General features: G+C 45.9%; 1 protein-coding gene across 1 annotated transcript in view; it reads right to left on the reverse strand.

Moving 5' to 3' along the window:
* The window catches only part of SLC25A43 (solute carrier family 25 member 43), a 125,633-nt gene that overhangs the window by 86,116 nt on the left and 11,922 nt on the right, over positions 1-27,595 (reverse strand). Inside the window, exon 2 of the mRNA XM_073560969.1 lies at positions 966-1,207. Coding sequence (XP_073417070.1) covers positions 966-1,207 — 242 coding nt within the window. The remainder of the gene's footprint in view (positions 1-965; positions 1,208-27,595) is intronic.

Raw genomic sequence — 27,595 nt, forward strand, 5'->3', positions numbered from 1 at the left:
AGTTTTGATGCCTTCAGAGTGAATCTACAATTTTCATAGTCATGAAAATAGAGAAAACTCTTTGAATGTGAAGGTGTGTCCAAACTTTTGGTCTGTACTCTATGTGGATCTATGGACTAAGTTTCATCAGTGATGTTCATCAGAGTGCCATCTGTTTTTTATTGTATGTGAAGCAAAAAAAAAAAACAAATACACCTAACTTATAAAAAAAAAACAAAAAAAAAAAACAGCACCCGGAAGGCATACAAGTGCTGTCAGATATTCACAGACGTGCAGACTTGAATTGCAAAGATTGATCCTTGATCCGATGCCTGGATCAATATTAGACAATGCGGACCACTATCCGATGAGGCAAATGTACACACACACCCTACAAAACAATGGTCCCAATTCATCAAGATAGGCGATTTTCTTGCTGGTTGTCAGATGATCCTGATGCACCAAAAGGTGCATGCCTCTTAATGAATGAGGAGCATTTGAAGAGTGGTGTGAGCTTACGTGCACCACGCCGGAAATACTACTCCAGTCCCCTATTGTTGCAAGGAACATCACAGCTCATCATGATCTAAACAAGCTGTGGTGTAATGCCCACATCCATTTTGGCAGAGCTGGGAGAAACTGGCATGAAAACTCCAAAAATCACACAATTTTGCAACTTTACAAGGCATTTTACATTAGAATTCTGATTAAATTTTGGGCAGATCTCACAATTGAAAGCTACTGTTGCTTTGATAAATCAGGGCCATTATATATTAGAATGTTGTGCAATAGTCTGGTTAGCCACAATGCATATGTATGCCATATTACTGGTGCATAAACATGGCATTGCCATGTCAGATTTTTACAAGTCTGATCAAGTTAATTGCACAAATAATGAGTTTGGATCTCAGCTGTGAATTGGTATTAAAAAAAAAAAAAAAAAAAAAAAATTAATGAAGAGTAGTAGATCTGCTTTTACATCGTACCAAGAATAGAGAGAGAAACCCCTCGATATAGAGAACGGAATCCTTCCTGATAATACACACAACACAGAGCATGAATTATGCCTCTGTACACGGGTTCCATGCTGTTCTGCACAATAAGACGAGTCTTGATGACATCAGTCGGGTAGATGACAACAGCCGCCAACATTCCAGCTAAGCTCCCGGCAACAATAGCTTGCCATTGTGCGATCTGCCCAAAGTCATCCATGAACAGTGCAGTTAACCTAGACAAAAAAAAAAAAAGTTTAGTTGAGACGTATGTTCACATATATCGATCCTCAATGATGTGGCAGTTGTACGGCCAAAGGTGATGTGCACACACTGCAGATTCGTCTGCGGATTCATATCTGCGGAACCGCAGGTAAAACCGCAGGTAAAATGACCTGCGGTTTTTCCTGCGTTTTTGCCCTGCAGTTTGCCCCCTGGACAATGGAATAGGTGGCAAACCGCAGCGGAATCCGCAGAAAGAATTGACATGCTGCGGAAAAAAAAAAACCGCAGTTTTTCCGCAGGTAAAAATCCGCAGCATGTGCACAGCAGAATGTTAATCCCATAGGATAACATGCTACTGTACACTGTCTGCAGAACTGCTGCAGTTCTGCTGCGGTCAAAACTGCAGCAGAACCGCAGCAAAAACCGCAGCGTGTGCACATGGCCTTAGGGTATGTGAACACTAAATATTTGCAGCATACATTACTGCCCCTAAAATGTTTCTTTTCGTTTATTCTTGTCTGAATGGGTGAAAAATGCTGAAAAAATACTGAAAGAATGGACGTGCTAAAGATTTTCAACTGCTTCCAATATGCAAGGAAATAAAAATCAGCATGTACATGAAGTTTCAGGAATCTCATTCAGTTTGCTGGTATAGCAAAAAGATGCATTTTTCATGGCAAAAACTAAGAAAAAAAAAAAGCAACATCTGAACAAGCCCTTACAATTTATGCTCTTACAAGAATTCAATATCCCTTGGAAGCAGCTTTAGGAAACTGATGTTTTAAAAAAAAAAATCCTAGTTAGGCCCCATCCACACAACTGAGTTTTACGTAATATTCTATCCATTTTTGTGGATAAAACATGTCCCCTTTAGAGTCTATGAACTTTTTCACTTTTTTTTTTTTTTTTTTAAATTACAGACTGAGCATTTTAAGTGGCACGATCTGGAGGAGGATGTATTAACTTGTACATCGTCCTCAATGTGCCCAGACATGAATGGAAGGTGCCGATGGGATACAATGGGTGCCATCAGTGAAGCAACTTTAGGCCGGGATCACACATGCGAAAAACTCGGACGAGTCTCGCATCTTAGGCCTGTTTCACACATCCGTTTTTTTGGCATCAGTCAAAATCCGCCAATTTCCGAAAAAAACGGATCCGTCAAAAAAAGGGGCAGATCTGTTTTTTTCCCCCATAGACTTACATTAGTGGCGGATCTTGACTGACGGTCGTCCGTCACACCCGTTTTTTGACGGATCCGCCAACATTTTTCGGTCTCCCGAGCGGATGGGACGGACACTGCAACGTTTTTTTTTTACTTGACGGACCGCTATTTTTTAACTGCGCCTGCACGGAAGCTCTGCTCCAGGAACACTTAACCCTCAAATGCCGTTGCGGGACAGGGGAAAAAAGAAAAAAAACCCTCTCTCTACAGGTTCCTTTAAAATTCAGCCGTTGCCGGATCCGTCTGAACAAAGGTCCGCTTCCACGCGTTGCTCTCAGCCCGCCAACGGATCCGTTTTCCACCATTTTGGTGGATAGCGACTGATATGAAAGACGGATGTGTTAAACAGGCCTTAATACCCAGCACTGCCCCCAGCACTCGGGAGCGGAGAGTGTGGCTGCATGTGTTTCTATGCAGCCGCACGCTCCGATCCAAGTGACGGCGGCAGTGCTGGGTATTAAGATGTGAGACTCGTCCAAGTTTCTCGCATGTGTGATCCCGGCCTTAGAACTATTATCCTGCAGATTAACAGCTATTTTTCATATGACAGGAGAACGATGAAGAAATACATCAGGATAAGACTTTACCCACAAAGAACAACTTTGTACGCCCTCAGAATCCTCCTGGATGGAGAAAGAAAAATGTTGTGAAGAAGAAATGGAGAGTGGTGGTCATGGGGGATTCCCTGTTGAGAGGAACAAAGGCCGCTATCTGCAGACCGGATATAACCTCAAGAGAAATGTGCTGTCTTCCAGGTGCAAAAATTGTGTCTGACAGGATACATATGGGGACAAATGACATTGCGAGAAACGAACTGGAAACCATCTGCAATGACTTTGAAAACTTAGGTAAGAAAGTGAAAAACTGGGAGCGCAGGTGGTCTTCTCTTCCATCCTCCCAGTGGATGACCATGGAACAAGGAGGTGGCATAAGATTCTGCAGGTGAACAACTGGCTACGTCGATGGTGCCATCAGCAAGGATTTGGATTTCAGGATCACGGAGTGAATTACCTATATGATCAGTGGCGGAATATAATGGAGGTCAATCTGGGCGGTAGCCCAAGGCCCAGTGGTGTGGGGGGGCCCACCAGCCCAGGGTAAATTGCCCCATTATAATCCGCCACTATAGCGCCCAACCATCCCGGATCTGGCGGGACAGTCCCGTTTTTGTTTGCCTGTCTCGCTGTCCTGGGTGGGAGCTTATTTTTCCGCATTGCACTGAGCCGCCACGCACCCCCATGCACCTACCCCCATCCTCACCCTCCCAGACAGACCCACCGGCCACCGCAGCCCCTCACTGATAAATCCCTGCTTTGTGCGCACAGGACCTGTGATGAGGTCACAGGAGGGGAGGAGTCAGGGGTCACATGATGAGGGGCCTCGGTCCGAGGCCCCTCATCATGTGACCCCTGACTCCTCCCCTCCTGTGACCTCATCATAGGTCCTGTGCGCACAGCCCTCAACATATGCAGGACTCTGCTGTGCTGGTTGTCATCGTGCTGGATGAGGGAAGTATGTGTGGGGTCAGGAGGAGTTTACAGGGTGTGCAGAGCCTTGTGTGTACAAGGTGTATGCAGCAAAGCCGCATGTGTACAAGGTTTACGGAGTGGAGCCATGTGTGTACAAGGTGTACAGATCGTGGCGGCGTGTGTACAAGGTGTACGGAGCAGAGCCGCATGTGTACGAGGTTTACGGAGTGGAGCCATGTGTGTACTGAGTGGAGCCGTGTGTGTGTATGAGGTGTGCGGAGCCATGCATGTACAAGGTGTATGATGGGGATTCATACCTCCCAACCGTCCCAGATTTTGAGAGTCTGCCTCACTGCCCCGACCGGGAGTTTACTTTTCCCGAGGACACAGGAGTACTTGGCGGAGCCCCGAGGAGCACTTGAAAACTCGCACGTGACGTTCCATCGGAAGTAACGAGCTGGAAGCTGACCGGAAATTAGATACTTTTGGGAGGAGATTTTGACGGAACCATGGAGGCACTTCAGGGAATGCTTCAGATCATCACGATGTCCTCCTCTGACAGCGGGATCGCCTTGGACTTGGGGAGGTGGGCCATGTGAGTGTATCATGATATGTTCTGCACCAGGAGGCTCAGGTGGGCACTACAATGCGAGCTGGACTGGTATAGAATTTTTATAGAATCTCTCTTTCCCCTCTTTCTCTCTCCCTCTGTTCTTTCACATTTTTTTTTCTCTGTCCCCTCTTTTTCTCTGTTCTCTCTCCTTTCTTTGTTTTCTTTTTTCTCTCTCTCTGTTATATTTTCCTATCCTCAGTACCAGCCACTGTGCCCATAATGCCAGCCACTGTGCCCTCAGTACCAGTCAGTGTGACCAGCAGTGCTAAATGGGTGTGGTCGGGGCGTGGACATGGGTGTGACTAGTTGCGAAATGGGTTTGGTCGGGCGGCCGGTAACCAATGTCAAAGAAATGGTTAATCTTAGTTCTCTAAAGTCTAGAAAAATAACTGAAAAACAACTGGTAACCCATGACATCATTATAATTGTTATCATCTGTCTACATGGTTAGATAATTTTGCCATTGGTCAGTTACAAATTCCCCTCTTCTTCCCTTGAATAATGTCTAAATATGTCAAGGCCAAATATCTATCTGGCCAAAAAGTACTAACAGGATATGGTTCCACGAATTGTTAAATTGACCTAAAGGAAATGCCAAAACCCCCCTCCATGCTCCCGCCACATCTAATTAAAATTCTCATATCCCAAGATATAGTTGACATATCGGTATATAAGTTATCTTTTGTGCCAATTATTGTGTAAACTCTCCTTCATTTTGCCAATTGTTACACAATGTTACGGAATTGTCCATATTTGTTCATTTCCTCTTCAGATGAGCTATAAAAGATCTACCCTGACCCTCCCAATAAAGGAGATTTACTTGATAGACAAGCAACCTGTGTCTCTCGTTTCATTTCTCCCAATCCAAGGTACCTAGGCAAAAGCTCCTCCTAAGCTATACCCGAGGAGACATAGAAATCCCTTCTCCGACAACTATCATCATAGTGGTAGTCGTCTGTTTCCATCAACTTTGTTATATGTGGGCAGCTCTAGTAAGATGGGCACGAGATGGCGGGTCTTGTCACCTCTGCCTCATACATAAGTTACTATGAGGTGTACTTTATTCCTGCCACATTTCTTTCTTAGCCTACTGAGAGAAATGTTTTGACCAGTTGAGTTGTACAACCTGAGGAATGTGCATGTAGTAATATATTTTTATTTACTCCAACCCCTATATAAACCCTGCCCCTCCGACTGCCGTCCACTTTCCCATGCTCCTGTTCCAATCCTGAGGTCTTTTTGTCCCCCCCTTGGTCCTCCACATGCTGAACATCCGGGACATGACTAACATTGCGCAATGTGCGCTTGTTCATCGCCAGATGCAGCGTCGTGTCCAGTGTGTGAGGAGACGGCGACTTGTCTGTGCCATTAACCCCTTTGCTGCCATGTTGGGCACAGCCTGTGACGAGGAGCGTCTCCTCCTGTGTATCCAGCTACAGGCTGCACATCGGAGGCTGCTTCTGTCTGGGGAAGTTCATGAAGCAGAAGCCTGTGTGTGACTCATGTGAAGTAAGTTGTCTGACAGGTCATGGGTCCAGGTCATCAGGTGATTTCAGACTATTAGCTGGTTTCGATATTAGGTACAGTTGAGTCAGGACTAGATGATGGGTGGAAGCCTTACAAATACTGGAAGGCCTTGCGCACACGCTGAGTATTTGGTGAGTTTTTTTGTTTAGTATTAGTAAGGCCTCACGGACCCGCTGAGTATTCGGTGTTTTTTACTTCAGTATTTGTGAGGACTCGTGCACACATGTATTTGCTGAGGTTTTTACCTCAGTATTAAACCCCTTCCCGCCCTTGACGCATCGTATGCGTCATGAAAACTAGTGACTTACCGACCCTGTCACATGACCAGGTGGCCCACAGAGTCTGAACAGCCAGGGGCTTGGCTACCCTTAATCCACCCCTGTATATGATGGACTACTGGCTAGAGATGGGGTGCACCTTACGAAGACTGGGAAACATGTATTTGGAAGTGGCCTTGCTACACTCATCAGAAGAGCTTTAACCCCTTCATGACCAAGCCTATTTTGACCTTAATGACTCGGCCATTTTTTGCAATTCTGACCAGTGTCCCTTTATGAGGTAATAACTCTGGAATGCTTCAACGGATCCTAGCGATTCTGAGAATGTTTTTTCGTGACATATTGGGCTTCATGTTAGTGGTAAGTTTAGGTCGATAATTTTTGCGTTTATTAGTGAAAAAAACAAACAGAAATTTGGTGAAAATTTCACAATTTTCACATTTTGAATTTTTATTCTGTTAAACCAGAGAGTTATGTGATACAAAGTGGTTACTAAATAACATTTCCCACATGTCTACTTTACATCAGCACAATTTTGGAAACAATTTTTTTTTTTTTGTTAGGACGTTATAAGGGTTAAAGGTTGACCAGCGATTTCTCATTTTTACAACAAAATTTACAAAACCATTTTTTTTTTTTTTTAGGGACCACCTCACATTTGAAGTCACTTTGAGGGGTCTATATGGCAGAAAATACCCAAAAGTGACACCATTCTAAAAACTGCACCCATCAAGCTACTTAAAACTACATTCAAGAAGATTATTAACCCTTCAGGCGTTTCGCAGGAACTAAAGCAACGTGGAAACAAAAAATGGACATTTTAATTTTTACAACAAAAATTTTCATTTAGCTCCAAATTTTTCATTTTCACATGGGTAACAGGATAAAATGGATCCTAAAATTTGTTGGGTAATTTCTCCTGAGTACACCGATACCTCATATGTGATCATAAACCACTGTTTGGGTGCATGGCAGGGCTCAGAAGGGAAGGAGTGCCATTTGACTTTTTGAATGGAAAACATGCTGGAATATTTAGCGGTTGCCATGTCGCGTTTGGAGAGCCCCTGTGTGCCTAAACTTTGGAGCTCCCCCACAAGTGACCCCATTTTGGAAACTAGACCCCCAAAGGAACTTATCTACATGCTGCATAGTGATCATTTTGAACCCCCCAGGTGCTTCACAAATTGATCTGTAAAAAGAAAAGAAAAAAAATAAATAATTTTTGTGAAAAAAAGTATCTTTTAGCCTCATTTTTTTCATTTTCACATGGTCAACAGGATAAAATGGATCCTAAAATTTGTTTGGCAATTTCTCCTGAGTGCATAGATACCTCACTGTTTGGGCGCACGGCAGGGTCCGTAAGAGAAGGAGCGCTATTTGACTTTTTGAATGGAAAATTAGCTCCAATCGTTATCGGACACCATGTCGCGTTTGGAGAGCACCTGTGTGCCTAAACAGTGAAAACCCCCCACAAGTGACACCATTTTGGAAACTAGACCCCCTTATGGAACTTATCTAGATGTGTAGTGAGCACTTTGAACCCCCAGGTGCTTCACAGAAGTTTATAACGCAGAGCAATGAAAAGAAAAAATATTTTTTTTTCCTCAAAAAGGATTTCTTAGCACGCTATTTTTCATTTTCACAAGGGTAACAGGAGAAATTGGACCCCAAAAGTTGTTGTCCTGTTTGTCCTGAGTACACTGATACCCCATATGTGGGTGGGGACCACTGTTTGGGCACACGTCGTGGCTCGGAAGGGAAGTAGTGACATTATGAAATGCTGACTTTGATGGAATGGTCTGCGGGCGTCATGTTACATTTGCAGAGCCCCTGATGTACCTAAACTGTGGAACCCCCCCACAAGTGACCCCATTTTGGAAATTAGACCCCCCAAGGAACTTATCTAGATGTGTGGTGAGCACTTTGAACCCCCAAGTGCTTCACAGAAGTTTATAACGCAAAGTTGTGAAAATAAAAAATAATTTTTTCCTCAAAAAGTGATTATTTTAGCTCACAAATTTTTATTTTCACAAGGGTAACAGGAGAAATTGGACCCCAAAAGTTGTTGTCCAGTATGTCCTGAGTAAGCTGGTGCCCCATATGTGGGGGGGAACCATTGTTTGGGCGCAAGTAAGGGCTGAGAATGGAAGTAGTGACGTTTTGAAATGCAGACTTTGATGGAAAGGTCTGCGGTCTTCGTTACGTTTGCAGAGCCCCTGATGTGCCTAAACAGTAGAAACCCCCACAAGTGACCCCATTTTGGAAACTAGACCTTCCAAGGAACTTATCTAGATGTCTGGTGAGCACTTTGAACCCCCAAGTGCTTCACAGACGTTTATAACGCAGAGACGTGAAAATAAAAAAATCTTTTCTTCCCCAAAAAATAATTTTTTAGCCCCCAATTTTTTATTTTCCCAAGGGTAACAGGAGAAATTAGACCACCAAAGTTGTTGTGCAATTTTTCCTGAGTATGCTGATACCCCATATGTTGGGGTAAACCACTGCTTGGGCACACGTCGGGGCTTGGAAAGGAGGGAGCACCGATTGACTTTTTGAACGCAAAATTGGCTGGTATCAAAGGTTGCACCATGTCGTGTTTGGAGACCCCCTGATGTGCCTAAACAGTGGAAACCCCACAATTCTAACTTCAACCCTAACCACAGCCCTAACCCCAACACAACCCTAATCCCAACCCTAACCCTCATGGACAAATAAAAATAATCTCTTTATTTTATTAGTTGATCCTGCCTATGGGGGTGAGAAACAGGGGGAATGAATGAAGGGAAATTGCAGCCGGCGGGCGCACTGAGCATGCGCCCGCCATTCTCCAAGATGGCGGCGCCCATGAAGCAGGACACCGAGAGGTGGAGAGGGACATCCGAGGTACCGGGGGGGGGGGGGGGGGAGCCCAGAGAAGGGGGAGGGGAGCTGCTGATGGCGGCGGCACATTGCCGCCGTCAGTCGGTGTCGGGGGCCGATCTGCCCCGTGAGCCGATGGGGGGGGTGGGGGGGTCGGATCACGGTCTCCAGCCATGTCCGATGCTACTGTAGCATCGGCCGTGGCTGGGTTGTAATATTTCATCAATTTTCATTGATGAAATATTACCATCGCTCTGATTGGCTGTTAAAAGTGAAACAGCCAATCAGAGCGATCGCAACCATGTGGGGGCAAAGCCACACCCCCTGTGGAGAAGAACAAAGGCCCCTGTATCTGCAGGTCGGGTGACCTTTCAGTGACCTAGGTCACCCGACCCGCAGGGGGACTTTAAAGTCATGACGCCACATAGGCGTCATGGGTCGTTTTGGCACGACTTTTCATGACGCCTATGTGGCATCAAAGGCCGTGAAGGGGTTAAACTAGAACAATGTGGAAGGGAAGCAAAAGGCCAGAAAAAGCCATACACCTGACAAATACTATTGAGAATTCTGCTAATAGAAGTGGAAGGGAAGAACAAAGACAAAAAAACTAAATTAAAAATATTGCAGAAATAAAAACCAACCAAACTAAAATGTTTCTATACTAATGCACAAAGCATGGGCAACAAACAAGGAGAATTGGAACTGCTAACGCAGGAAAAGAAATATGATGTCATTGGAATCACTGAAACATGGTGGGACGATACACATGATTGGAATACAAGGCTAGAAGGATACAACTTATTTGCAAGAAACAGACTTGATAAACGAGGAGGGGGTGTTGCATTTGTATGTTAGAAAAGCATACAGTATATCTGCACAGACATTGAAGCTTCAGAGACTGGGAGTTCTGTGGAAACTTTTTGGGTAAGAATACAAGGAGAGAACAACTGAAAGGACACCATTGTAGGCATTTACTACAGGCCACCTGTGCAAGCTGAAGATATGGATTAACTCTTTATGCATCAAATGGCTAAGTTCTCCAAAAAATATGACAGTGGTCATGGGAGATTTCAACTATCCAGACATTTGTTGGGAATCTCTCTCAGGCAACACTAACAGGTCAAGGAAATTCTTATCCTCTCTTGCTGACAACTTTATCTTCCAAAAGGTAGGGGAGAAAACAAGGGGATTAGCTATCTTGGATCTAATCCTTATAAACAAGGAGTAAATGGTTGAGGAGGTAAAGCTGGAGTCACACATAGCGACTTACCAGTGATCCCGACAACGATATCAACGTGTCAGGATCGCTGGTAAGTCGCTATGTGATCGCTGGTGAGCTGTCACACAGACAGCTTCACCAGCGATCAGCGCGGCGTCGCTGTGTACGTTAGTTACCAGCGCGCTGATGCAGGGAGCTGGTAACTAACGTACACATCGGCTATCTAAGGGATGCACGTCCCTTGGATACCCAATGTATACGTTAGTTACCAGCTGATCGCTGGTCTCCCGCCTGTCACACGCAGCGATGCGTGCTGGCCAGCGGGAGATCAGCGACAAAAGAAATGTCCAGAGGTTTCTTGCAGCGATCAGCGATACCGGCAGGGGTCTGGTCGCTGAGCGCTGTCACTCACAGCGATCTCGCTGGTGAGATCGCTGTTGTGTCACAAAACTTGTGACTCAGCAGCGATCTCGCTAGCGAGAATGCTATGTGTGACGGGGCCCTAAGAGTGGCTGGGACCCTAGGAGGTAGCATCCATGCTATTTTAGAATTTTGGATAAATAGAGGAGGAAGACCTGTGTAGACTCAGACGTCAAGGTTAGATATCAGAAAAGCAGACTTTAAAGAGACTCAAAGAGAATCGGAGGGATCCAATGGCTGAATATCCTTAAGGACAAAAATGTCCAGGAAGGATGGGATATCTTGAAAAATTAGATTCTCAAAGCACAATCGTTAACAATTCCAAAAAGAGGGAATACGAAGCATTTAAGGAAACCAGGATGAATGAACACAGAACTTAAACATGCTAAAAAGGAATTAAAATGTTTATCAAATGGAGAGAGGCATATCTAAAGAAGAATGCTGTCTGCAGGGCATGAATCAGATTAACTAAATCTGACAATGAATAAAGGCTTGCAAGAGATGTCAAAAGCAATAAAAAAGGGTTTAGGGGATATGTCAAAAGTAAAAAAAAAATAGAATTAGACCTACCGGTAATTCGGTTTCTAAGAGCCTTCCACAACAGCATAGGATGTTTGTCTCCATACCCTTATGGGGGACAGGAAGCACAAGAGGTTAAAAACCCCTCGCACAAGCCAGTGACTAATCCGGGAATGAAAGAGATGGAGGAAGTGCTGCATGAAATGGACCCAGAGGAGGCAGCTCGGGCAGATAATCGACAACAGCATCGACACGCGGTGTGGGTTAATGGGAAATGTATGCAGGGACTAAGATTCCGGAGAAACTTTGACACTTGTGAAGCCTCATCTCGTCCGGGACCAAGAGAAGATGGACCGGACAGTGGCCGTCCGTGTAGCAGGGGGAGCCATACATCGACTGCCCACTTCCAGGATTCACCTGAACTGGGGAGTCGGGGATGGCCTTGTTGAGGTCGGCCTGATGGAGGATTTGCCTGCAGACACCTTGCTGGGAAATGACTTGGGGCCCATGCTGTCTGCATTCTCGGTCGCCCCACTGGCTGAGACCTATCCTGTGACCACCCGGAGACAAGCTCGAGCTGCGGAGGCGGAATCACACTCAGAGGAGGCCCAGGTAAGACACCCCAGCCCTACACGTATTCCCAAAGCCAGACATTTCTTGGGCCACCCCAGCTCCCCAGCTGAGTTTAAAAGGGAGGTACTTGAGGATCCCTCATTACAGGGGTATCATGGGAAGGCACAGGAGGGGAGAGGAGTACTGGAAGGGGATCAGTTTGTATGGCATCAGGGACTCCTCTACCGGGTTACAGAGCAGCGCCACACAGGGACGAGCCCCACTATAAAACGACAGCTGGTAGTTCCCAAGAAGTATAGGCAGGAGCTACTGCGAATCTCTCATGATATACCCTTGGCCGGGCACTTCGGCGTCAGTCGCACCAGGCATCGTCTGACAAAACTTCTTTTGGCCGGGGGTAACCTATGATGTTCGTCAGTACTGCCAGACCTGTGACAGTTGCCATCGCATTGGCAAGAGGGGAGATCAATTGCAAGTCCAAACTACACCCCTTTCCCATTGTGGAGGAGCCATTTAGCCGAGTAGCGATCGTTCTGATAGGGCAGTTAGCCAAACCCAGTCCGTCAGGGAAAAAGTATATATTGACAGTGGTAGATTATGCCACACGGTATCCAGAGGCAGTTGCATTAATTAACATCCTGGCAGAGACAGTGGCGGCTGCCCTGCTCCAGGTTCTCTCACGGGTTGGATTTCCCCAGGAGGTTATCTCGGACCAGGGTACCCAGTTTACAGCAGAGGTGACCAACCAGCTGTGGAAGTTGTGCGGCGTAAAGTCCATTAGAAGCGACCCGTACCACCCGCAAACCAATGGGTTGTGTGAACGTTTTAAAGGAACTTTAAAACAACTCATTGGGACTTTTACCAGGACCTACAGGGATTGGGAAAAATTCTTGCCACACCTCCTGTTTGCCTATCGGGAGGTGCCCCAAGAATCCACAGGGTTCTCCCCGTTCAAACTGTTATACTGGAGGCGGGTAAGGGGAGGGAACCATAGAAGGGATACCTATTGTGCCCTATGTGCTGGAATTCCGGGACCGCCTATATGAGCCGACTCAGGCTGTACGTGGGAACATGCAGGCGGTACAACTGCGCCAGCGCGTATGGTACAATCGGAGGGCCAGAGAATGCACCTTTGAGATAGGACAGAAGGTCCTGGTGTTAGAACCAGCTAGGCATAAAAAGTTCAAAGCTGCATGGCAGGGGCCCTACCAGGTAGTGGGGAAAATAGCCGACACCACCTACAATGTCACCGATTGTGACGACCTCAGGGTTATCCGCATGTTCCACGTGAATATGCTGAAGCCCTACCGGGAGCTCCCTGAAGAGGTAGTGGCCATCTGTGCACCCGAAGCAGAGGATTTAGCAGGACTCCCCTTGCCTGATGTCTTAGGGGGAGGACTCAGTCTAAAACATGGGACCAGGTACATTTGGGAGAAAACCTAGGGCCCCGGGAGAGACAGCAGGCGGAGGCGTTGAGGCAGCGACAAAGGATGTTTTCAGAGAGACCAGGGTACACCCGCCTGGCACAACACAAGGTTGAGACCCAGGATCAGACCCCCCTGAGACAACCCCCCTTCCGCGTTCCCGAGTCTGTACGAGAAGGGATGCGACGAGATATGAGATGTTACGTTTAGGGGTCATTGAAGAGACAGATAGTCTCTGCGCATCCCCCGTAGTGTTAGTGCCCAAGAAGGATGGGACTACACGGTTTTGTGTAACTATCGCAAGCTAAATGAGAAAACTGACGGATGCGTATCCCATGCCGCGTGTGGATGAGTTGTTAGACCGGCTGGCGGGGGCAAAGTATTTGACCACCATCAATCTATCCAAAGGCTATTGGCAGATCCCCCGTAGTCCTGACGCCATTTCCAAATCTGCATTTGTCATCTCGTTCGGCTTATTCCAGTTTCGAGTTATGCCATTCGGGATGAAGAATGCCCCTGCGACCTTCCAGAGGCTGGCTGACCGGCTTCTGGATAGTCTCTAGAACTATGCTTGTGCCTACCTGGATGACATCGCCATCTACAGCGCGACATGGGATTAGCATCTAAATCACCTAGAGAAAGTATTGGACAGGATCCACAAGGCCGGAATCACCTTGAACCCCAACAAGTGTCACGTGGGCAAAGCAGAGGTTCAGTATTTATGACATTGGGTGGGAAGTGGGAAACAGCGACCAGAACCAGCCAAGATTCAGGCCATAGCCAAATGGCCCACCCCACGCACTAAAACCCAGGTCATGGCGTTTCTAGGGACAGCCAGGTATTATAGGAAATTTGTCCCCAATTACAGTAGCGTAGCAAATCCTGACCCGTAAGAACCTCCCACGCCAGGTAACCTGGACCCCCGAGTGTGAGGAAGCCTTCCGCCAGCTAAAGGACGCCCTCACAAATAGCCCGGTATTGGCAGCACCCGATCCAACTAAACGTTTCCTTGTTCACACAGACTCTTCTATGTTTGGATTGGGGGCAGTGCTGAGCCAAGTCGGGCCAGACGGTCAAGACCACCCGGTAGCTTACCTGAGTCGGAAAATACTGCCCTGCGAAGTAAGCTATGCGGCCATCGAGAAGGAGTGCCTTGCAGTAGTATAGGCACTCAAGAAGTTACAACCATATTTGTATGGACGACAGTTTTCCCTCCTAACGGACCATAATCCCCTAGTGTGGCTTAATCGGGTCTCTGGAGACAACGCCAGATTACTGCGGTGGAGTTTAGCCCTACAACCTCTAGACTTCACCATCCACTACAGGCCCGGCAAACAAAATGGTAACGCTGATGGACCAAGTCGACAAACGGAACTTGTACCAACCCCATAGACTTCGGTCATCCCCAAGCCGATCCGTTAAGGATCAGACTGTGTATGCTGATCGCGTCGCTGAAAAGGGGGAGCCGTGTTACAGTAATGGCCCCTTTTATCCAGTTTGCAATTGTAGTTTTTGCTACTTTTTTGCCCTTGTTTGACCAACCAGATGGACAAAGAGGTTCTGGTCAGTCCTAAAGGGTTTGGATTGTTCCAGGTTTTGTAGGCTTATATGCTGATCGTCCAGCGTGTGGAATTTTTCTTCCTTTGAATTCGCCGGGTTTTGGCAGAAGGACGGGAGGACTACGTCCTGTGATGGGTGAAACTGACACCACTTTTGGAAGAAATAACGGGTCAGAACGGAATACGATGGAATAGTCTTTGATTTCCAGGTAGGGCTCTCAGACCGATCGCGCCTGTAGCTCTCCTACACGCCCTGCTGTAGAAATGGCCACCAAGAATGCTGCTTTGCACAGGAGGAGGTGGGGAGTACAGGAGGACAGGGGTTCGAATGGAGGTCCTGTGAGACCCTTGAGAACCAAGTTTAAGTCCCAGGATGGACCGTGATTTGCCTACTGGGATGAAGCCGGAGCGCTGAGACTATGAATCTCCTTATCCATCGATGGTTGGCTAGATCCTGGTCGAAAACGGAGCTTAGAGCGGACACCTGAACTTTTAAGGTACTCTGCTTCAGGCCCAATTCTAGCCCTTTTTGCAAAAAGTCCAGTACCTGAGATATATTTGGGTGGAAGGTGTCTGGTGTATTAGGGTGACACCATGAAGAGAATTTCTTCTACACTTTATTAAATATGGCGCTAGTAACAAGTTTCCTGGACTTTTGCAAGGTGGCTATCACTGGGTCCGAGAGGCCTTTAGCCCGTAACTCTTGGGCCTCAGCAGCCAGGTTCAACTTCCGGGAGCAGGGTGACAAAGGGGACCCTGTAGTAGGAGGTCGTGTGACAGTGGTAGAGGAATTGGTCCATCCACCTGGAGCTCTATGACTAGATGGTACCAACTCCTTTTTTGGCCATAGTGGGGCGACCAGGATAGTTGTTACCTGATCGGCCCGGATTTTCGCAGGGTCCTTGCCAACAACGGTATATGTCAGCCGAAATTTCCATGCGTGGGCGAATGCGTCCACTCCCTGGGAGACATACCTGGGATTTAGGGAGAATTAGGATCTGGTTTGCGCGTTCTGGCTTGAGGATAGCAGGTCCACATCGGGCAGACCCCATCTGTCTATCAACATGTTGAAGACTTCCTTTGTAAGACTCCATTCTCCTGACTGAATGCTCTGGCAGCTCAGAAAGTCTGCCTGCGTGTTTGCGGACCACTTCAGGTGTACCGCTGTCAAGGAGGGGAGATGTTTCTATGCCCAGCAGAATATTCGGCTTGAGACTCCTTTCAGACTGTTGAATCTCGTGTTTCCCTGGTGCTTGAGATGGGCTACAGTAGTCATATTGTCAGAGTATACTTTGACGTGGTGTCCTGAGATCAGATTGTCTGCTGCCAGATGGGCCTTCTCCACCGCCCTTAATTCTTTGAAATTTGAGGACCTGACGCTCTCCTGTTGACTCCAGAGACCATGGAATGGAACATGCAACACCACAGCCCCCCCCCCAGCCTCTTCTGCTGGCATCCGTTGTTACTGTCACTATGGGGGATTGTATCCAGCCTATGCCTCTGCGTAGGTTTGCTTGACTTAGCCACCAGGTTAGGGAGGCTCTCACCCTTCCCGTCGTCGGAATTTTTTTGTTTAAAGAGTTGGGATTCCCATTCCAGTTTCCCAGAATGTGAGTCTGCAGGATCCTGGAGTGGGCCTGAGCCTAACACACCATCTGTATGCAAGCAGTCATTAACCCTAGGAGAGACATGGCAGTCCATAGGGTAGGTGACCTCTTTTTTCACTTTCAAGACCATTGCTATCAGATTCTTGCAATGGTCTTCTGGTAGGAAGGACGTTTGTTTCGCTGAATCTAGGATGACCCCCAGAAATCTTATTGTCCTCGAAGACTGAAGCTAGGATTTTTTTTTTAAGTTGGGCACCCAACCTAGGTCCTGAAGGATGTCCAGAGTTCTGGACACTTGGATCTTGAGGATCTCAGCGGAAGGACCAATAATTAGCAGGTCGTCTAGGTAGGGTATGATGGCAATACCCTGTGTCTCTATATGTGTAGTACCGCCTCTGCCATGACTCTGGAGAAGGCCCTTGGGGCCGAAGAGATCCCAAAGGGAAGCACATTGTATTGAAAATGCGACACCACCGATGCAACCGAACCGCAAATCTTAGGTACTTCCTGTGTTGAGGGTTTATTATAATCCTGGCTTGTCCCGTGGGCTTCTTCACTATGAAGAGACGGGAGTACTGACCTCTTCCCAGTTCATTCATTGGAACTGGGGAAACTGCCCCTGAGACCACCAGCTCCTGCAGCCCTGATCTCATTACGGCCTGAGTGTCCCGATATGGAGGGGAGGTGACTCTCAGGACCCGTGGAGGGGAGGCTTCGAATTCTATTAGGAGGCCCTCTTGGATGACCTTTATAACCCAGCGGCTGCTGGAATTGGCCTGCCAATTGTGGGCGAACGTCGAGAGCCCCCCCCCCCCACCGGGTCGGAGTCATTGTTTGTCTGGTTGTGGTTGTTGGGGGACGAGAATATTTTTGGGTTTCCCCTTGGCGTAGCTCCACCTTCCGGTTTTTCATTTTCCCTTTAGACTGGGATGGCTGTGACTGGGAGGGCCGAAAAAAACACTTCCTAGGTGGTCTTTCTGTGGCCTTTTCCAGGATTTCATCTAGTGCCAGCCCGAACACGTACTCTCCCTTGAAAGGAATGGAGCCTAGTTTTATTTTTGACGTTACGTCCCCACTCCACATTTTCAACCAGAGTGCCCTTCTGGCCGAGTTAGTCTGGACTAAGGATCTAGCGGCAACACGGATTGACTCCGTAGCGTCCGCCAAGAACCCCGTCTCTTTTTGGAGGATGGGTAGAGAGTCCAACAAATCCCCTCTAGGAGTTCCCTGGGAGATGTGGTTTTCCAGCTCCTCGATCCAACGGAAGAGGGACCTGGCTACGCAGGTGGATGCAATATTAGACCTGAGGGCTGAGGTGGAAGTTTCCCAAGATTTTTTTAAGATGACTCAGTTTTCCTATCCATGGGATCCTTTGACTGGGAGGAGTCTTCAAAGGGTGAGGCGGTCTTTTTTGCCACCCTTGACACCTGGATATCCACCTTGGGAACACCAAGTAATTAGATCTTCATCAGGGGGGAAGCCATGTTTGAAGTCTGAGGGGGTGGTTAGCAGTTTTTCTGGAAGCTCCTATTCCTGATTAATCAGGTCTATGATACTTTTATGTAAGGGAAAGCTGATCTGCTTATCCGTATGCAGCCCACTAAACAGTTCATCCTGAATAGATTGGGACTGGAGGAGCAACCTGCGCCCCATAGTGCTTCGTACAGCACTTACTAACTCCTCTATGTTCTGAGGAGAAAAGACATTTCCTGAGCGCAGGATTTTTATGGGGTAGGGACTCTTCCCATCTACCCGAGGACGACTCATAAGAGGCGCCTGATCCTGACTGATTGCCTAAAAAGAGAAGGCTTCAGGTGGAACAGCGATGGGCCAGATGAAGGCGGTGGTGGGGGAGGGTTGAGTGCGGCTAGAGAGGTTTGAACCTCCTGCTTCACAAGCGTACGGATTTCCTCGATTAGCGAGGTGTGCGGCTCTGCCATTCTGTTCATAACAGAATGGTTTTTAACAGGGAAAAATGCAAAGTACTAAATCTGGGCAATAAAAATGAAAAAAAGCATATAAAGAAAAATATATTTTTATTGACCTAGTATATTTTTGTCTCATTATCTTATGCCATCCATTCTCTTGCCCCAAGGCTGGTGAAAAGTTGGACCATTGATGCCATATTTTCCTGAGAAGCACTAACCTTAATTTGATGACTGAATAATCATCATCTTGTTTAACCCCTTCAAGACCAATGACGCCACATAGGCGTCATGAAAACTGGTGCAAATCTGACCAGTGACGCCTATGTGGCGTCATGACTTTAAAACCCCCTGCGGGTCGGGTGACCTAGGTCACTGAAAGGTCACCCGACCCACAGATACAGGGGGCTTTGTTCTTCACCATAGGGGGCGTGGCTTCGCCCCCACGTGACTACCATCGCTCTGATTGGCTGTTAAAAGTGAAAGCCAATCAGAGCGATAGTAATATTTCATCAATGAAAATTGATGAAATATTACAATCCAGCATGTCCGACGCTGCTGTAGCATCGGACATGGCTGGTGACAGCGATCCAACCCCCCCACCCGTTAACAGGGGCGATCTGCCCCCCGCCGCTGTCATCATCTCCCCCCGCCTTCCCTCCGCTCCTCCCCGGCTTCCGATCGCCCCCCCTCCCACCCCCCGGTACTCACAGAGTGCCGTTATGGCTCCCTGTGTCCTGCGGTCCCGGACCATGGGCGCCGCCATATTGGAAAATGGCGCCCGCCGGCTGCAATTTCCATTCATTCATTTTGATCACTGTTATAAACTCTCACAGTGATCAAAATAGAATGAAAAGTATATAAACCCCCCGTTTATCACCTCCATAGGCAGGATAAACTAATAAAATAAATTAATTTTTTCCATTAGAGTTGGAATTAGGGTTAGGGTTGGAATTAGGGTTGGAATTAGAGTTAGGGATGTGTTGGGGTTAGGGCTGTGGTTAGGGTTGAAGTTAGAATTGTGGGGTTTCCACTGTTTAGGCACATCAGGGGGTCTCCAAACGAGACATGGTGCAACCATTGATTCCAGCCAATTTTGCGTTCAAAAAGTTAAACGGTGCTCCCTCCCTTCCAAGCCCCGACATGTGCCCAAACAGCGGTTTACCCCAACATATGGGGTATCAGCGTACTAAAGAAAAATTGTACAACAACTTTGGGGGTCTAATTTCTCCTCGTACCCTTGGGAAAATTAAAAATTGGGGGCAAAAAAAAAAAAAAAAATTTCCACACATTTTATTTTCACGTCTCTGCGTTATAAACTTCTGTGGAGCACTTGGGGGTTCAAAGTGCTCACCAGGCATCTAGATAAGTTCCTTGGGAGGTCTAGTTTCCAAAGTGGGGTCAATTGTGGGGGGTTTCTATTGTTTAGGCACATCAGGGGCTCTGCAAACGTAACGATGACCGCAGACCATTCCATCAAAGTCTGTATTTCAAAACGTCACTACTTCCATTCCGAGCCCTTACGTGTGCCCAAACAATGGTTCCCCCCCCCATACATGGGGCACCAGCGTACTCAGGACAAACTGGAAAACAACTTTTGGGGTCCAATTTACCCCTGTGAAAATAAAAAAATTGCTGGCTGAAAATCATTTTTTTGAGGAAAAAAAATTTTTTTTTAATTTTCACGGCTCTGCGTTATAAACTTCTGTGACGCGCTTGGGGGTTCAAGGTGCTCACCACACATCTAGATAAGTTCCTTGGGGGGGCCTAGTTTCCAAAATTGGGTCACTTGTGGGGGGGGTTCCACAGTTTAGGTACATCAGGGGCTCTGCAAATGTTACATGATGCCCGCAGACCATTCATAGAATCATAGAATCATAGAATCGTAGAGTTGGAAGGGACCTCCTGGGCCATCTGGTCCAACCCCCTGCTCAAAGCAGGATTCGCTAAATCATCCCATCAAAGTCAGCATTTCATAATGTCACTAGTTCCCTTCCGAGCCCCGACGTGTACCCAAACAGTGATTCCCACCCACATATGGGGTACCAGCGTACTCAGGACAAACTGGACAACAACTTTTGGGGTCCAATTTATCCTGCTACCCTTGTGAAAAAAAAAATAAAAAAAAAAAAATTGCGCACTAAAAAATTTTTTGAGGAAAAATTTTTTTTTTTATTTTCACGGCTCTGCGTTATAAACTTTTGTGAAGCACTTAGGGGATCAAAGTGCTCACTATGCATCTAGATAAGTTCCTTAGGGGGTCTAGTTCCCAAAAAGGGGTCATTTCTGGAGGAGCTCCAATGTTTAGGCACACAGGGGCTCTCCCAACGCGACATGGTGTCCGCTAAGGATTAGAAGTAATTTGCATTTCAAAAAGTCAAATGGCGCTCCTTCCCTTCTGAGCCCTGCCGTGTGCCCAAACAGTGGTTCCCTCCCACATATGGGGTACCAGCGTACTCAGGACAAACTGGACAACAACTTTTGTGGTCCAATTTCTCCTGTTATCCTTGTGAAAATTAAAAAGTCTGCTAAAAATCATTGAGGAAAATTTTTTTTTTATTTTCACTGCTCTGTGTTATAAACTTTTGTGAAGCACTTGAGGGTTCAAAGTGCTCACTACAGATCTAGATAAGTTCCTTAGGGGGTCTAGTTTCCAAAATGGGGTCACTTGTGGGGCAGCTCCAATGTTTAGGTACACAGGGGCTCTGCAAACGCGACATGGTGTCCGATAACGATTGGAGCTAATTTTTCATTCAAAAAGTCAAATGGTGCTCCTTCCCTTCCGGACCCTGCCGTGCGCTCAAACAGTGGTTTATGACCACATATGAGGTATCGGTGTACTCAGGAGAAATTTAACACATTTTAGGATCCATTTTATCCTGTTGCCCATGTGAAAATGAAAAAATTGATGCTAAATGAAAATTTTTGTTGGAAAAAAATTAAGATGTCTATTTTTTTCTTTCCACGTTGCTTTAGTTCCTGTGAAACACCTGAAGGGTTAATAATCTTCTTGAATGTAGTTTTGAGTAGATTGAGGGGTGCAGTTTTTAGAATGGTGTCACTTTTGGGTATTTTCTGCCATATAGACCCCTCAAAGTGACTTCAAATGTGAGGTGGTCCCTAAAAAAAGGGTTTTGTAAATTGTATTGTAAAAATGAGAAATCGCTGGTCAACTTTTAACCCTTATAACTTCCTAACAAAAAAATATTTTGCTTCCAAAATTGTGCTGATGTAAAGTAGACATGTGGGAAATGTTATTTAGTAATTATTTTGTGTCACATAACTCTCTGGTTTAACAGAATAAAAATTTTGAAAAATGCAAAATTTTCTAAATTTTCGCCAAATTTCTGATTTTTTCACAAATAAACGCAAAAATTATCGACCTAAATTTACCACTAACATGAAGCCCAATATGTCACGAAAAAAAAAAAAATCTCAGAAACGCTAAGATCCGTTGAAGCGTTCCTGAGTTATTACCTCATAAAGGGACACTGGTCAGAATTGCAAAAAATGGCCTGGTCATTAAGGTCAAAATAGGCTGGGTCATGAAGGGTTTAATGTGACTTATGGATCCAGAGATTTAGTATTGTCATCACTCTTTGTTTTACATAATGTTTGAGTACATATATTTAAGTGTGCCCCAATAATTCAAATTTTTATTACCGTATATACTCGAGTATAAGCCGACCCCCCTAATTTTGCCACAAAAAACTGGGAAAACTTATTGACTCGAGTATAAGCCTAGGGTGGGAAATGCTCCATAGATTATTCCCCATATGCTGCCCCCATAAGAAGCTCCATAGATTATTCCCCCATATACTGCCCCCATAAGAAGCTCCATAGATTATTCCCCCATATGCTGCCCCCATTAGAAGCTCCATATTGTTCCCCCATATACTGCCCCCATTAGAAGCTCCATTTTGTTCCCCCATGTGCTGCCCCCATTAGAAGCTCCTTAAGATTATTCCCCCATGGGCTGCCGCTGCTGCAGCATGTAAAAATAAAAAAATGACATACTCACCTCTCCGTCGCTGGGTGTCAGATTCTCACCTGTCCTGCGTCCATGGCTGCTCCCCGCTATCTGCCACGTCATCGGTCAGTGACGTTAAGACTGCAGGGGGCGCGGCGCGCACTAACCACGTCACCGCGCCCTCTGCTGTCTGAAGTCACTGACCGATGACAGACAGCAGCAAGCACCATGGACGCAGGACAGGTGAGTATCGCTATACTTACCCGTCCTGACGCTGTGTCTTGAGCCCCCAGCTTCTCCGCGCTCTCTCTTCCTGCCTTCAGCGGTCACGTGGTGCCGCTCATTAAAACTCATGAATATGCGCATATTCATGAGTTTTAATGAGCGGCACCACGTGACCGCTGAAGGCAGGAAGAGAGAGCACGGGGAGAAGCTGGGGGCTCAAGAGACAGTGTCAGGACGGGTAAGTATGACCTGACACCTCCTTCCCCTCTGACCCCCCGGTGTATATGACTCGAATATAAGCCGAGAGGGGGACTTTCAGCCCAAAAAAACGGCTGAAAATCTCGGCTTATATTCGAGTATATACGGTATTTCTTTTTATAATAATTTTTTCTACTTTTTGTTTTCCTTTTCTTGTGTTTTGTTTATTTATGTTGGTCAATATGGAGATCACTAATTGATATTTATATCTGTGGCTATATACTATCCCATATGGGGTCAGAATATATGGTATTCCACATCTGTTTAGTGGGTCTATTGGGGATAATAGGCATTTATTGGTTTAGTCTTCACTCTCCATCACTACGTAGATCACACATTTATTTCCATGTAGATAAACACATTATCTCGTTTGGGGTATACATCATATTACGTCTCACATCATCTTGACAGATGGTGACGGTTACCTATCAATAGGACCTACTTGCCCATTTGTCTGCCCTTCTCCATCATGGCAACTTCGACGTGTGCACATGCCCGCTGTGACCGGGTGCAGGATGCATCTCACGCAGCGTCTGGAAGTGACGCGGCTGGTCTTTGACGTCATGAGGGATTTCCCTCTGACCCGCTCAGTCACTAGAGACGCTGTGGGAGTGGCATCTGTATGTGACTCGGGATGCAGCGTGCATGCGCCGACTGACACTGAATATGCCCAACACCTGGGATATATGTTTATAAGCATCCAAGGCTGACACATAGCTACAGCTCCCTGAGGAAGCCCACACGAAACGCGCGTCAGGGCTGTTCCAGACACACACTGACAGGCAACATTTGTAAGCAGGATTTTGCTTGAATACTGTTTTTGTCCCCAAGGTAATGATATTTGGTTAATGAGATTTACTTGAATTGATTTATACTTTCCCATAAAGTTTCCTACTACCCGGGGGAATGTATATATTGACTGCACCTTACTTGCACTATGCACTTTTTTGCTTCTGCATTGAAGTTTGCTGAGGTGGAGATCTTGAGATCTCAGCTTACCCAGCCTGGGACTTTTCAGTGTTTTTCCTTTGTGTCCCTCACACAGAAGCCCTCTATGTGCCTTGTTATTGATAAGCTGTTGATTAAGATATTTTGTGATTTTTGTGGAAATTATGCTCTAATAAACTTTGTTATATTTTTATCAAAAATTTTTTTTGGACATTTACTCCGTGTGTGTGTGTAGGTTCTATGTATTTTGGAGTATCCTTGGCTAAATTAATCCTTTGAAAAGGCATATGGCGAGATTTGGTAACGAATATACAGTATATCAGTGGTTATTCTTCGCAACATGCAAGTGAAGGTGGTGAGCGCATGGTGCCACCCACTTATATAGGTTACCAACACTCCCGTGTTGATTGACAGAACGGCTGAAGATAACCCTCGGTTATGTGCACTGTCCCTGAGCAGGATGGCGTGCACAGATCACTCACTCCTTGGTGCTGACATTGCTAGGTATAACAACTGTCAGCAGAGAGGAGAGAGTGATGTCTCCCCTCTCCTACACAGGGACAGTGCAAACATAACAGAGGTATATCTTCAAAGAGCGTTGGCTCTGGGCAGGACAGCACTGTCAAACACAGACGAAATAGTCGTAATGTAAAAAAGTGGGTGAAATTGTGCAAGTCACACCAAGGATGTGCAGACCTCCCTCATTTGCATATTACAATAAAGTTGTTTATTTTTTTAGTAACAAAATACGTTATTTTTTTTGTTTTTAATTGTTGCTTCATCTCCTCCAAGGCGGTGTGGTTAGAAGGGAACCTGTCAGCTGATTCCTTTTGCTTGAACCACGAGCAAGTTGAGCAACGTGGCCCAGAGCTCGGCTCAGCTATTGTAGCGGTGCATTTCTCACTCTGAATGGATGTGGCATTTCACGGAAAACTTACTTTTAGGCCACGTTCACACATTCAGTATCTTACTTCCATATTGGGGAGCTAAAATCAGAGGAAAAGTATAATAGAAACACGTCACAACGTCTGCATTTTTCAACCAATCCTGGTCTTAGCTTACAAATACTGAATGTGTGAACGTGGCGTAAAACTAGAATGGCTAATCCAAGAGACTGGTCCCCATCATCTTCTCCCCTAGACTGACGGGTCTCTTCCACAGACCCACACAGAGGGAGAGAGCTGTAGGTCTAGAGGAGCAGAGTGGCCAGAAGCCTCCGGGGACCTGTCATCCTAGTGGTATTATTCCAAGCTGCCATTTTAAAGTATAATTTTCTCTGAGAAGTACATGGCTGCAATAACCGAGTAAGTCCCTGATTCATTCTGCCTGAGTGTGCACAGCATGAAATCAGCAGACCGTCAGAAGGGAGGTAGGAAAGAATATTAGGTTAAATCATTTTCACAGCATACTGCTCCCATTAATATTTTACTTCTTTCACTGTGTGACAAATTATCAGGAAAAACAAAACAGTGCTGTGCACAGATACACTAGAAACACTCATCACTGGGCTGTCAGGTGTTTTTGGATCAGATGCAGATTCAGTAACTGTTATATTTCCTCACACTGCAAATCACTACTGAATGAGACACTTCACAATACATGTGAAGTAGAAGAAATGCCTGTACATGACCAAGAAGACAGCCTGCAGTGCATGCCGGGGCTCAGTGTCACACAGTGGGTGATGCCTCATATGAGCCCAGGATTGGAGGACAGGGAGGTGTTGTGAGCTTTGGTCCTCCCTTCCTGGCACTGAGGGGCGCCCTATAGTAACCTAAGAGCATGGAGGAAATCAACAGAACTGACAGTGATAAACACATGCTCAGCCAGCAGGATTCTAAAATCATAGTAGGTTTATCAAAATATTCACAACACTAATATTATACTAAGTCCTCCACTACAGATCTCTTACCCAACAGAAACAGTAAGTAAGGACTCTTTAATACTTCAGTTTTTCCACATCAGTCAAAATCTGCCAAAATTTGAAAATGGCTGATCCTCTTTTCTTGTGTCGGATCCGCCGTTTTTTCGCTGTTTTTTTCCCCATTGAAATACATTAGTGGCAGATGGTCATCCACTATTCGGCGGATCCGACAGATTTCTGGCGGATTCTGTCTGAGGTAGACGGACTATGTAATGTTTTTAAAATGGTGGATCAGCCATCATACGCCATTTGATAGAATGGGCGCCTATGGGCGGCGGATCCGCCATTTAGCAGAATACGCTTTTTCGCACTGAGCATGCTCAGGAAAAAAAAAAAAAAAAAAAAAAGGTACTTATCCAGACAGTCCAAAAACTATATAAAGGTGGGCTAATGACTCATTGGGCCCAGACATCCGGCACCAGCAAGACAGAGAAGATAAGAGAAGAGAGCCTGCCATCAACTGCCCAGCAGCAAGACCCCTGCAACCAGAATCCAGGAGCAAGATGAGCACCTGCCCAGCACCAAGCCATGACCGAGAGGCCTGCCAGTGCCAGCCAGCACCAACAAGCCTGCCAGCAAAGCCTGCAATTGTGAGTATAAAACCTATTTGTGTGGGGCATGCGTGTGTGTGTGTGTGTGTGTGTGTGTGTGTGTGTGTGTGTGTGTGTGTGTGTGTGTGTGTATTTATTATGCCTTTTTTTCACACTTTGTTTTTGTTGTTGCATGTGTACTGTATTTTATTTTCATACTACTATAATTTTATTTGAATATTTGCAAGTGTGCTGTGATTCTGTTGTGTGTATTGTATGTGGTGTCTGACTGTAGTATGTGTTCAGCTTCTTTTTTTTCATGTACTGTGGTATTTAAAATAAAGAGCACAGTAGCTTCTACTTACAAAAAAAAAAAAAAATTATAATAAATAAAAACGGTCTCCAAAAACTGTTCATAGTATCATTGTAAAACCAGGTAACCTTAAGTGTGGGTATACGTGCAACAAGATCACATTAAGTGTTGGTATACGTGCAATACCTAAACAAGGTCACTTTAAAGTGTGGGTATACTCTCACTGATAGATTCTCAGTTAACTCTGCACCAGGGAATTACACACATGCACAGGGCTGTGGAGTCGGTAAGCCACAGTTGCGACTCCGACTCCTGGATTTTATCAGGCTCCGACTCCAACTCCTTCATAAATGGCCAATTCATAACAAATTTACTGTTGTAAAATATTAAACATCGTGCTTATTCAGTTTCTCACCATCATATAAGTAATCAGACCACTTAGAGCAAAAACTACATTGATTAGAATACAATTAGAATATAGCAAATAACTTTTATAAACTTTTCTAAACTGTAAGTAAATATGCAATAAACACTTTTATGCAGTTAATAAGAAGAAATCTATAAATTTGTCCTCAGAAAAAGTATTGCCTGTCAGATCCTCCTTCATGGATGCCCTCAAATCTGATCTAATTATTTTGAGAGCAAAGAACAACCTCTACACTAAAGGCCCCGTCACACTAAGCGACTCACCAGCGATCCCGACACCGATATGAAGGTGTCAGGATCGCTGGTAAGTCGCTATGTGATCGCTGGTGAGCTGTTACACAGACAGCTTCACCAGCGATCAGCACAGCGATGCCGAGCGCCCGGCATCGCTGGCCATCTCTGTAAAAAATAGTATCAAAATAAAAAATATAGTTATTCTCACCTTCCGACGTCCCGTTTAGCCATCCTGCCTCTCTCCACGCTCCGGTCCCAGTGAGCCTTTGCACGAATGACCGCAAGATGTCACGGTCTCGCGGGATAACAAAGTCTCGCGGTCATTCATGCAAAGGATCACTGGGACCGGAGCGTGGA

Source organism: Dendrobates tinctorius, unplaced genomic scaffold, assembly GCF_039654945.1.
Source record: "Dendrobates tinctorius isolate UK_male_01 unplaced genomic scaffold, ASM3965494v1 ptg000309l, whole genome shotgun sequence".
NCBI lineage: Eukaryota > Metazoa > Chordata > Amphibia > Anura > Dendrobatidae > Dendrobates > Dendrobates tinctorius.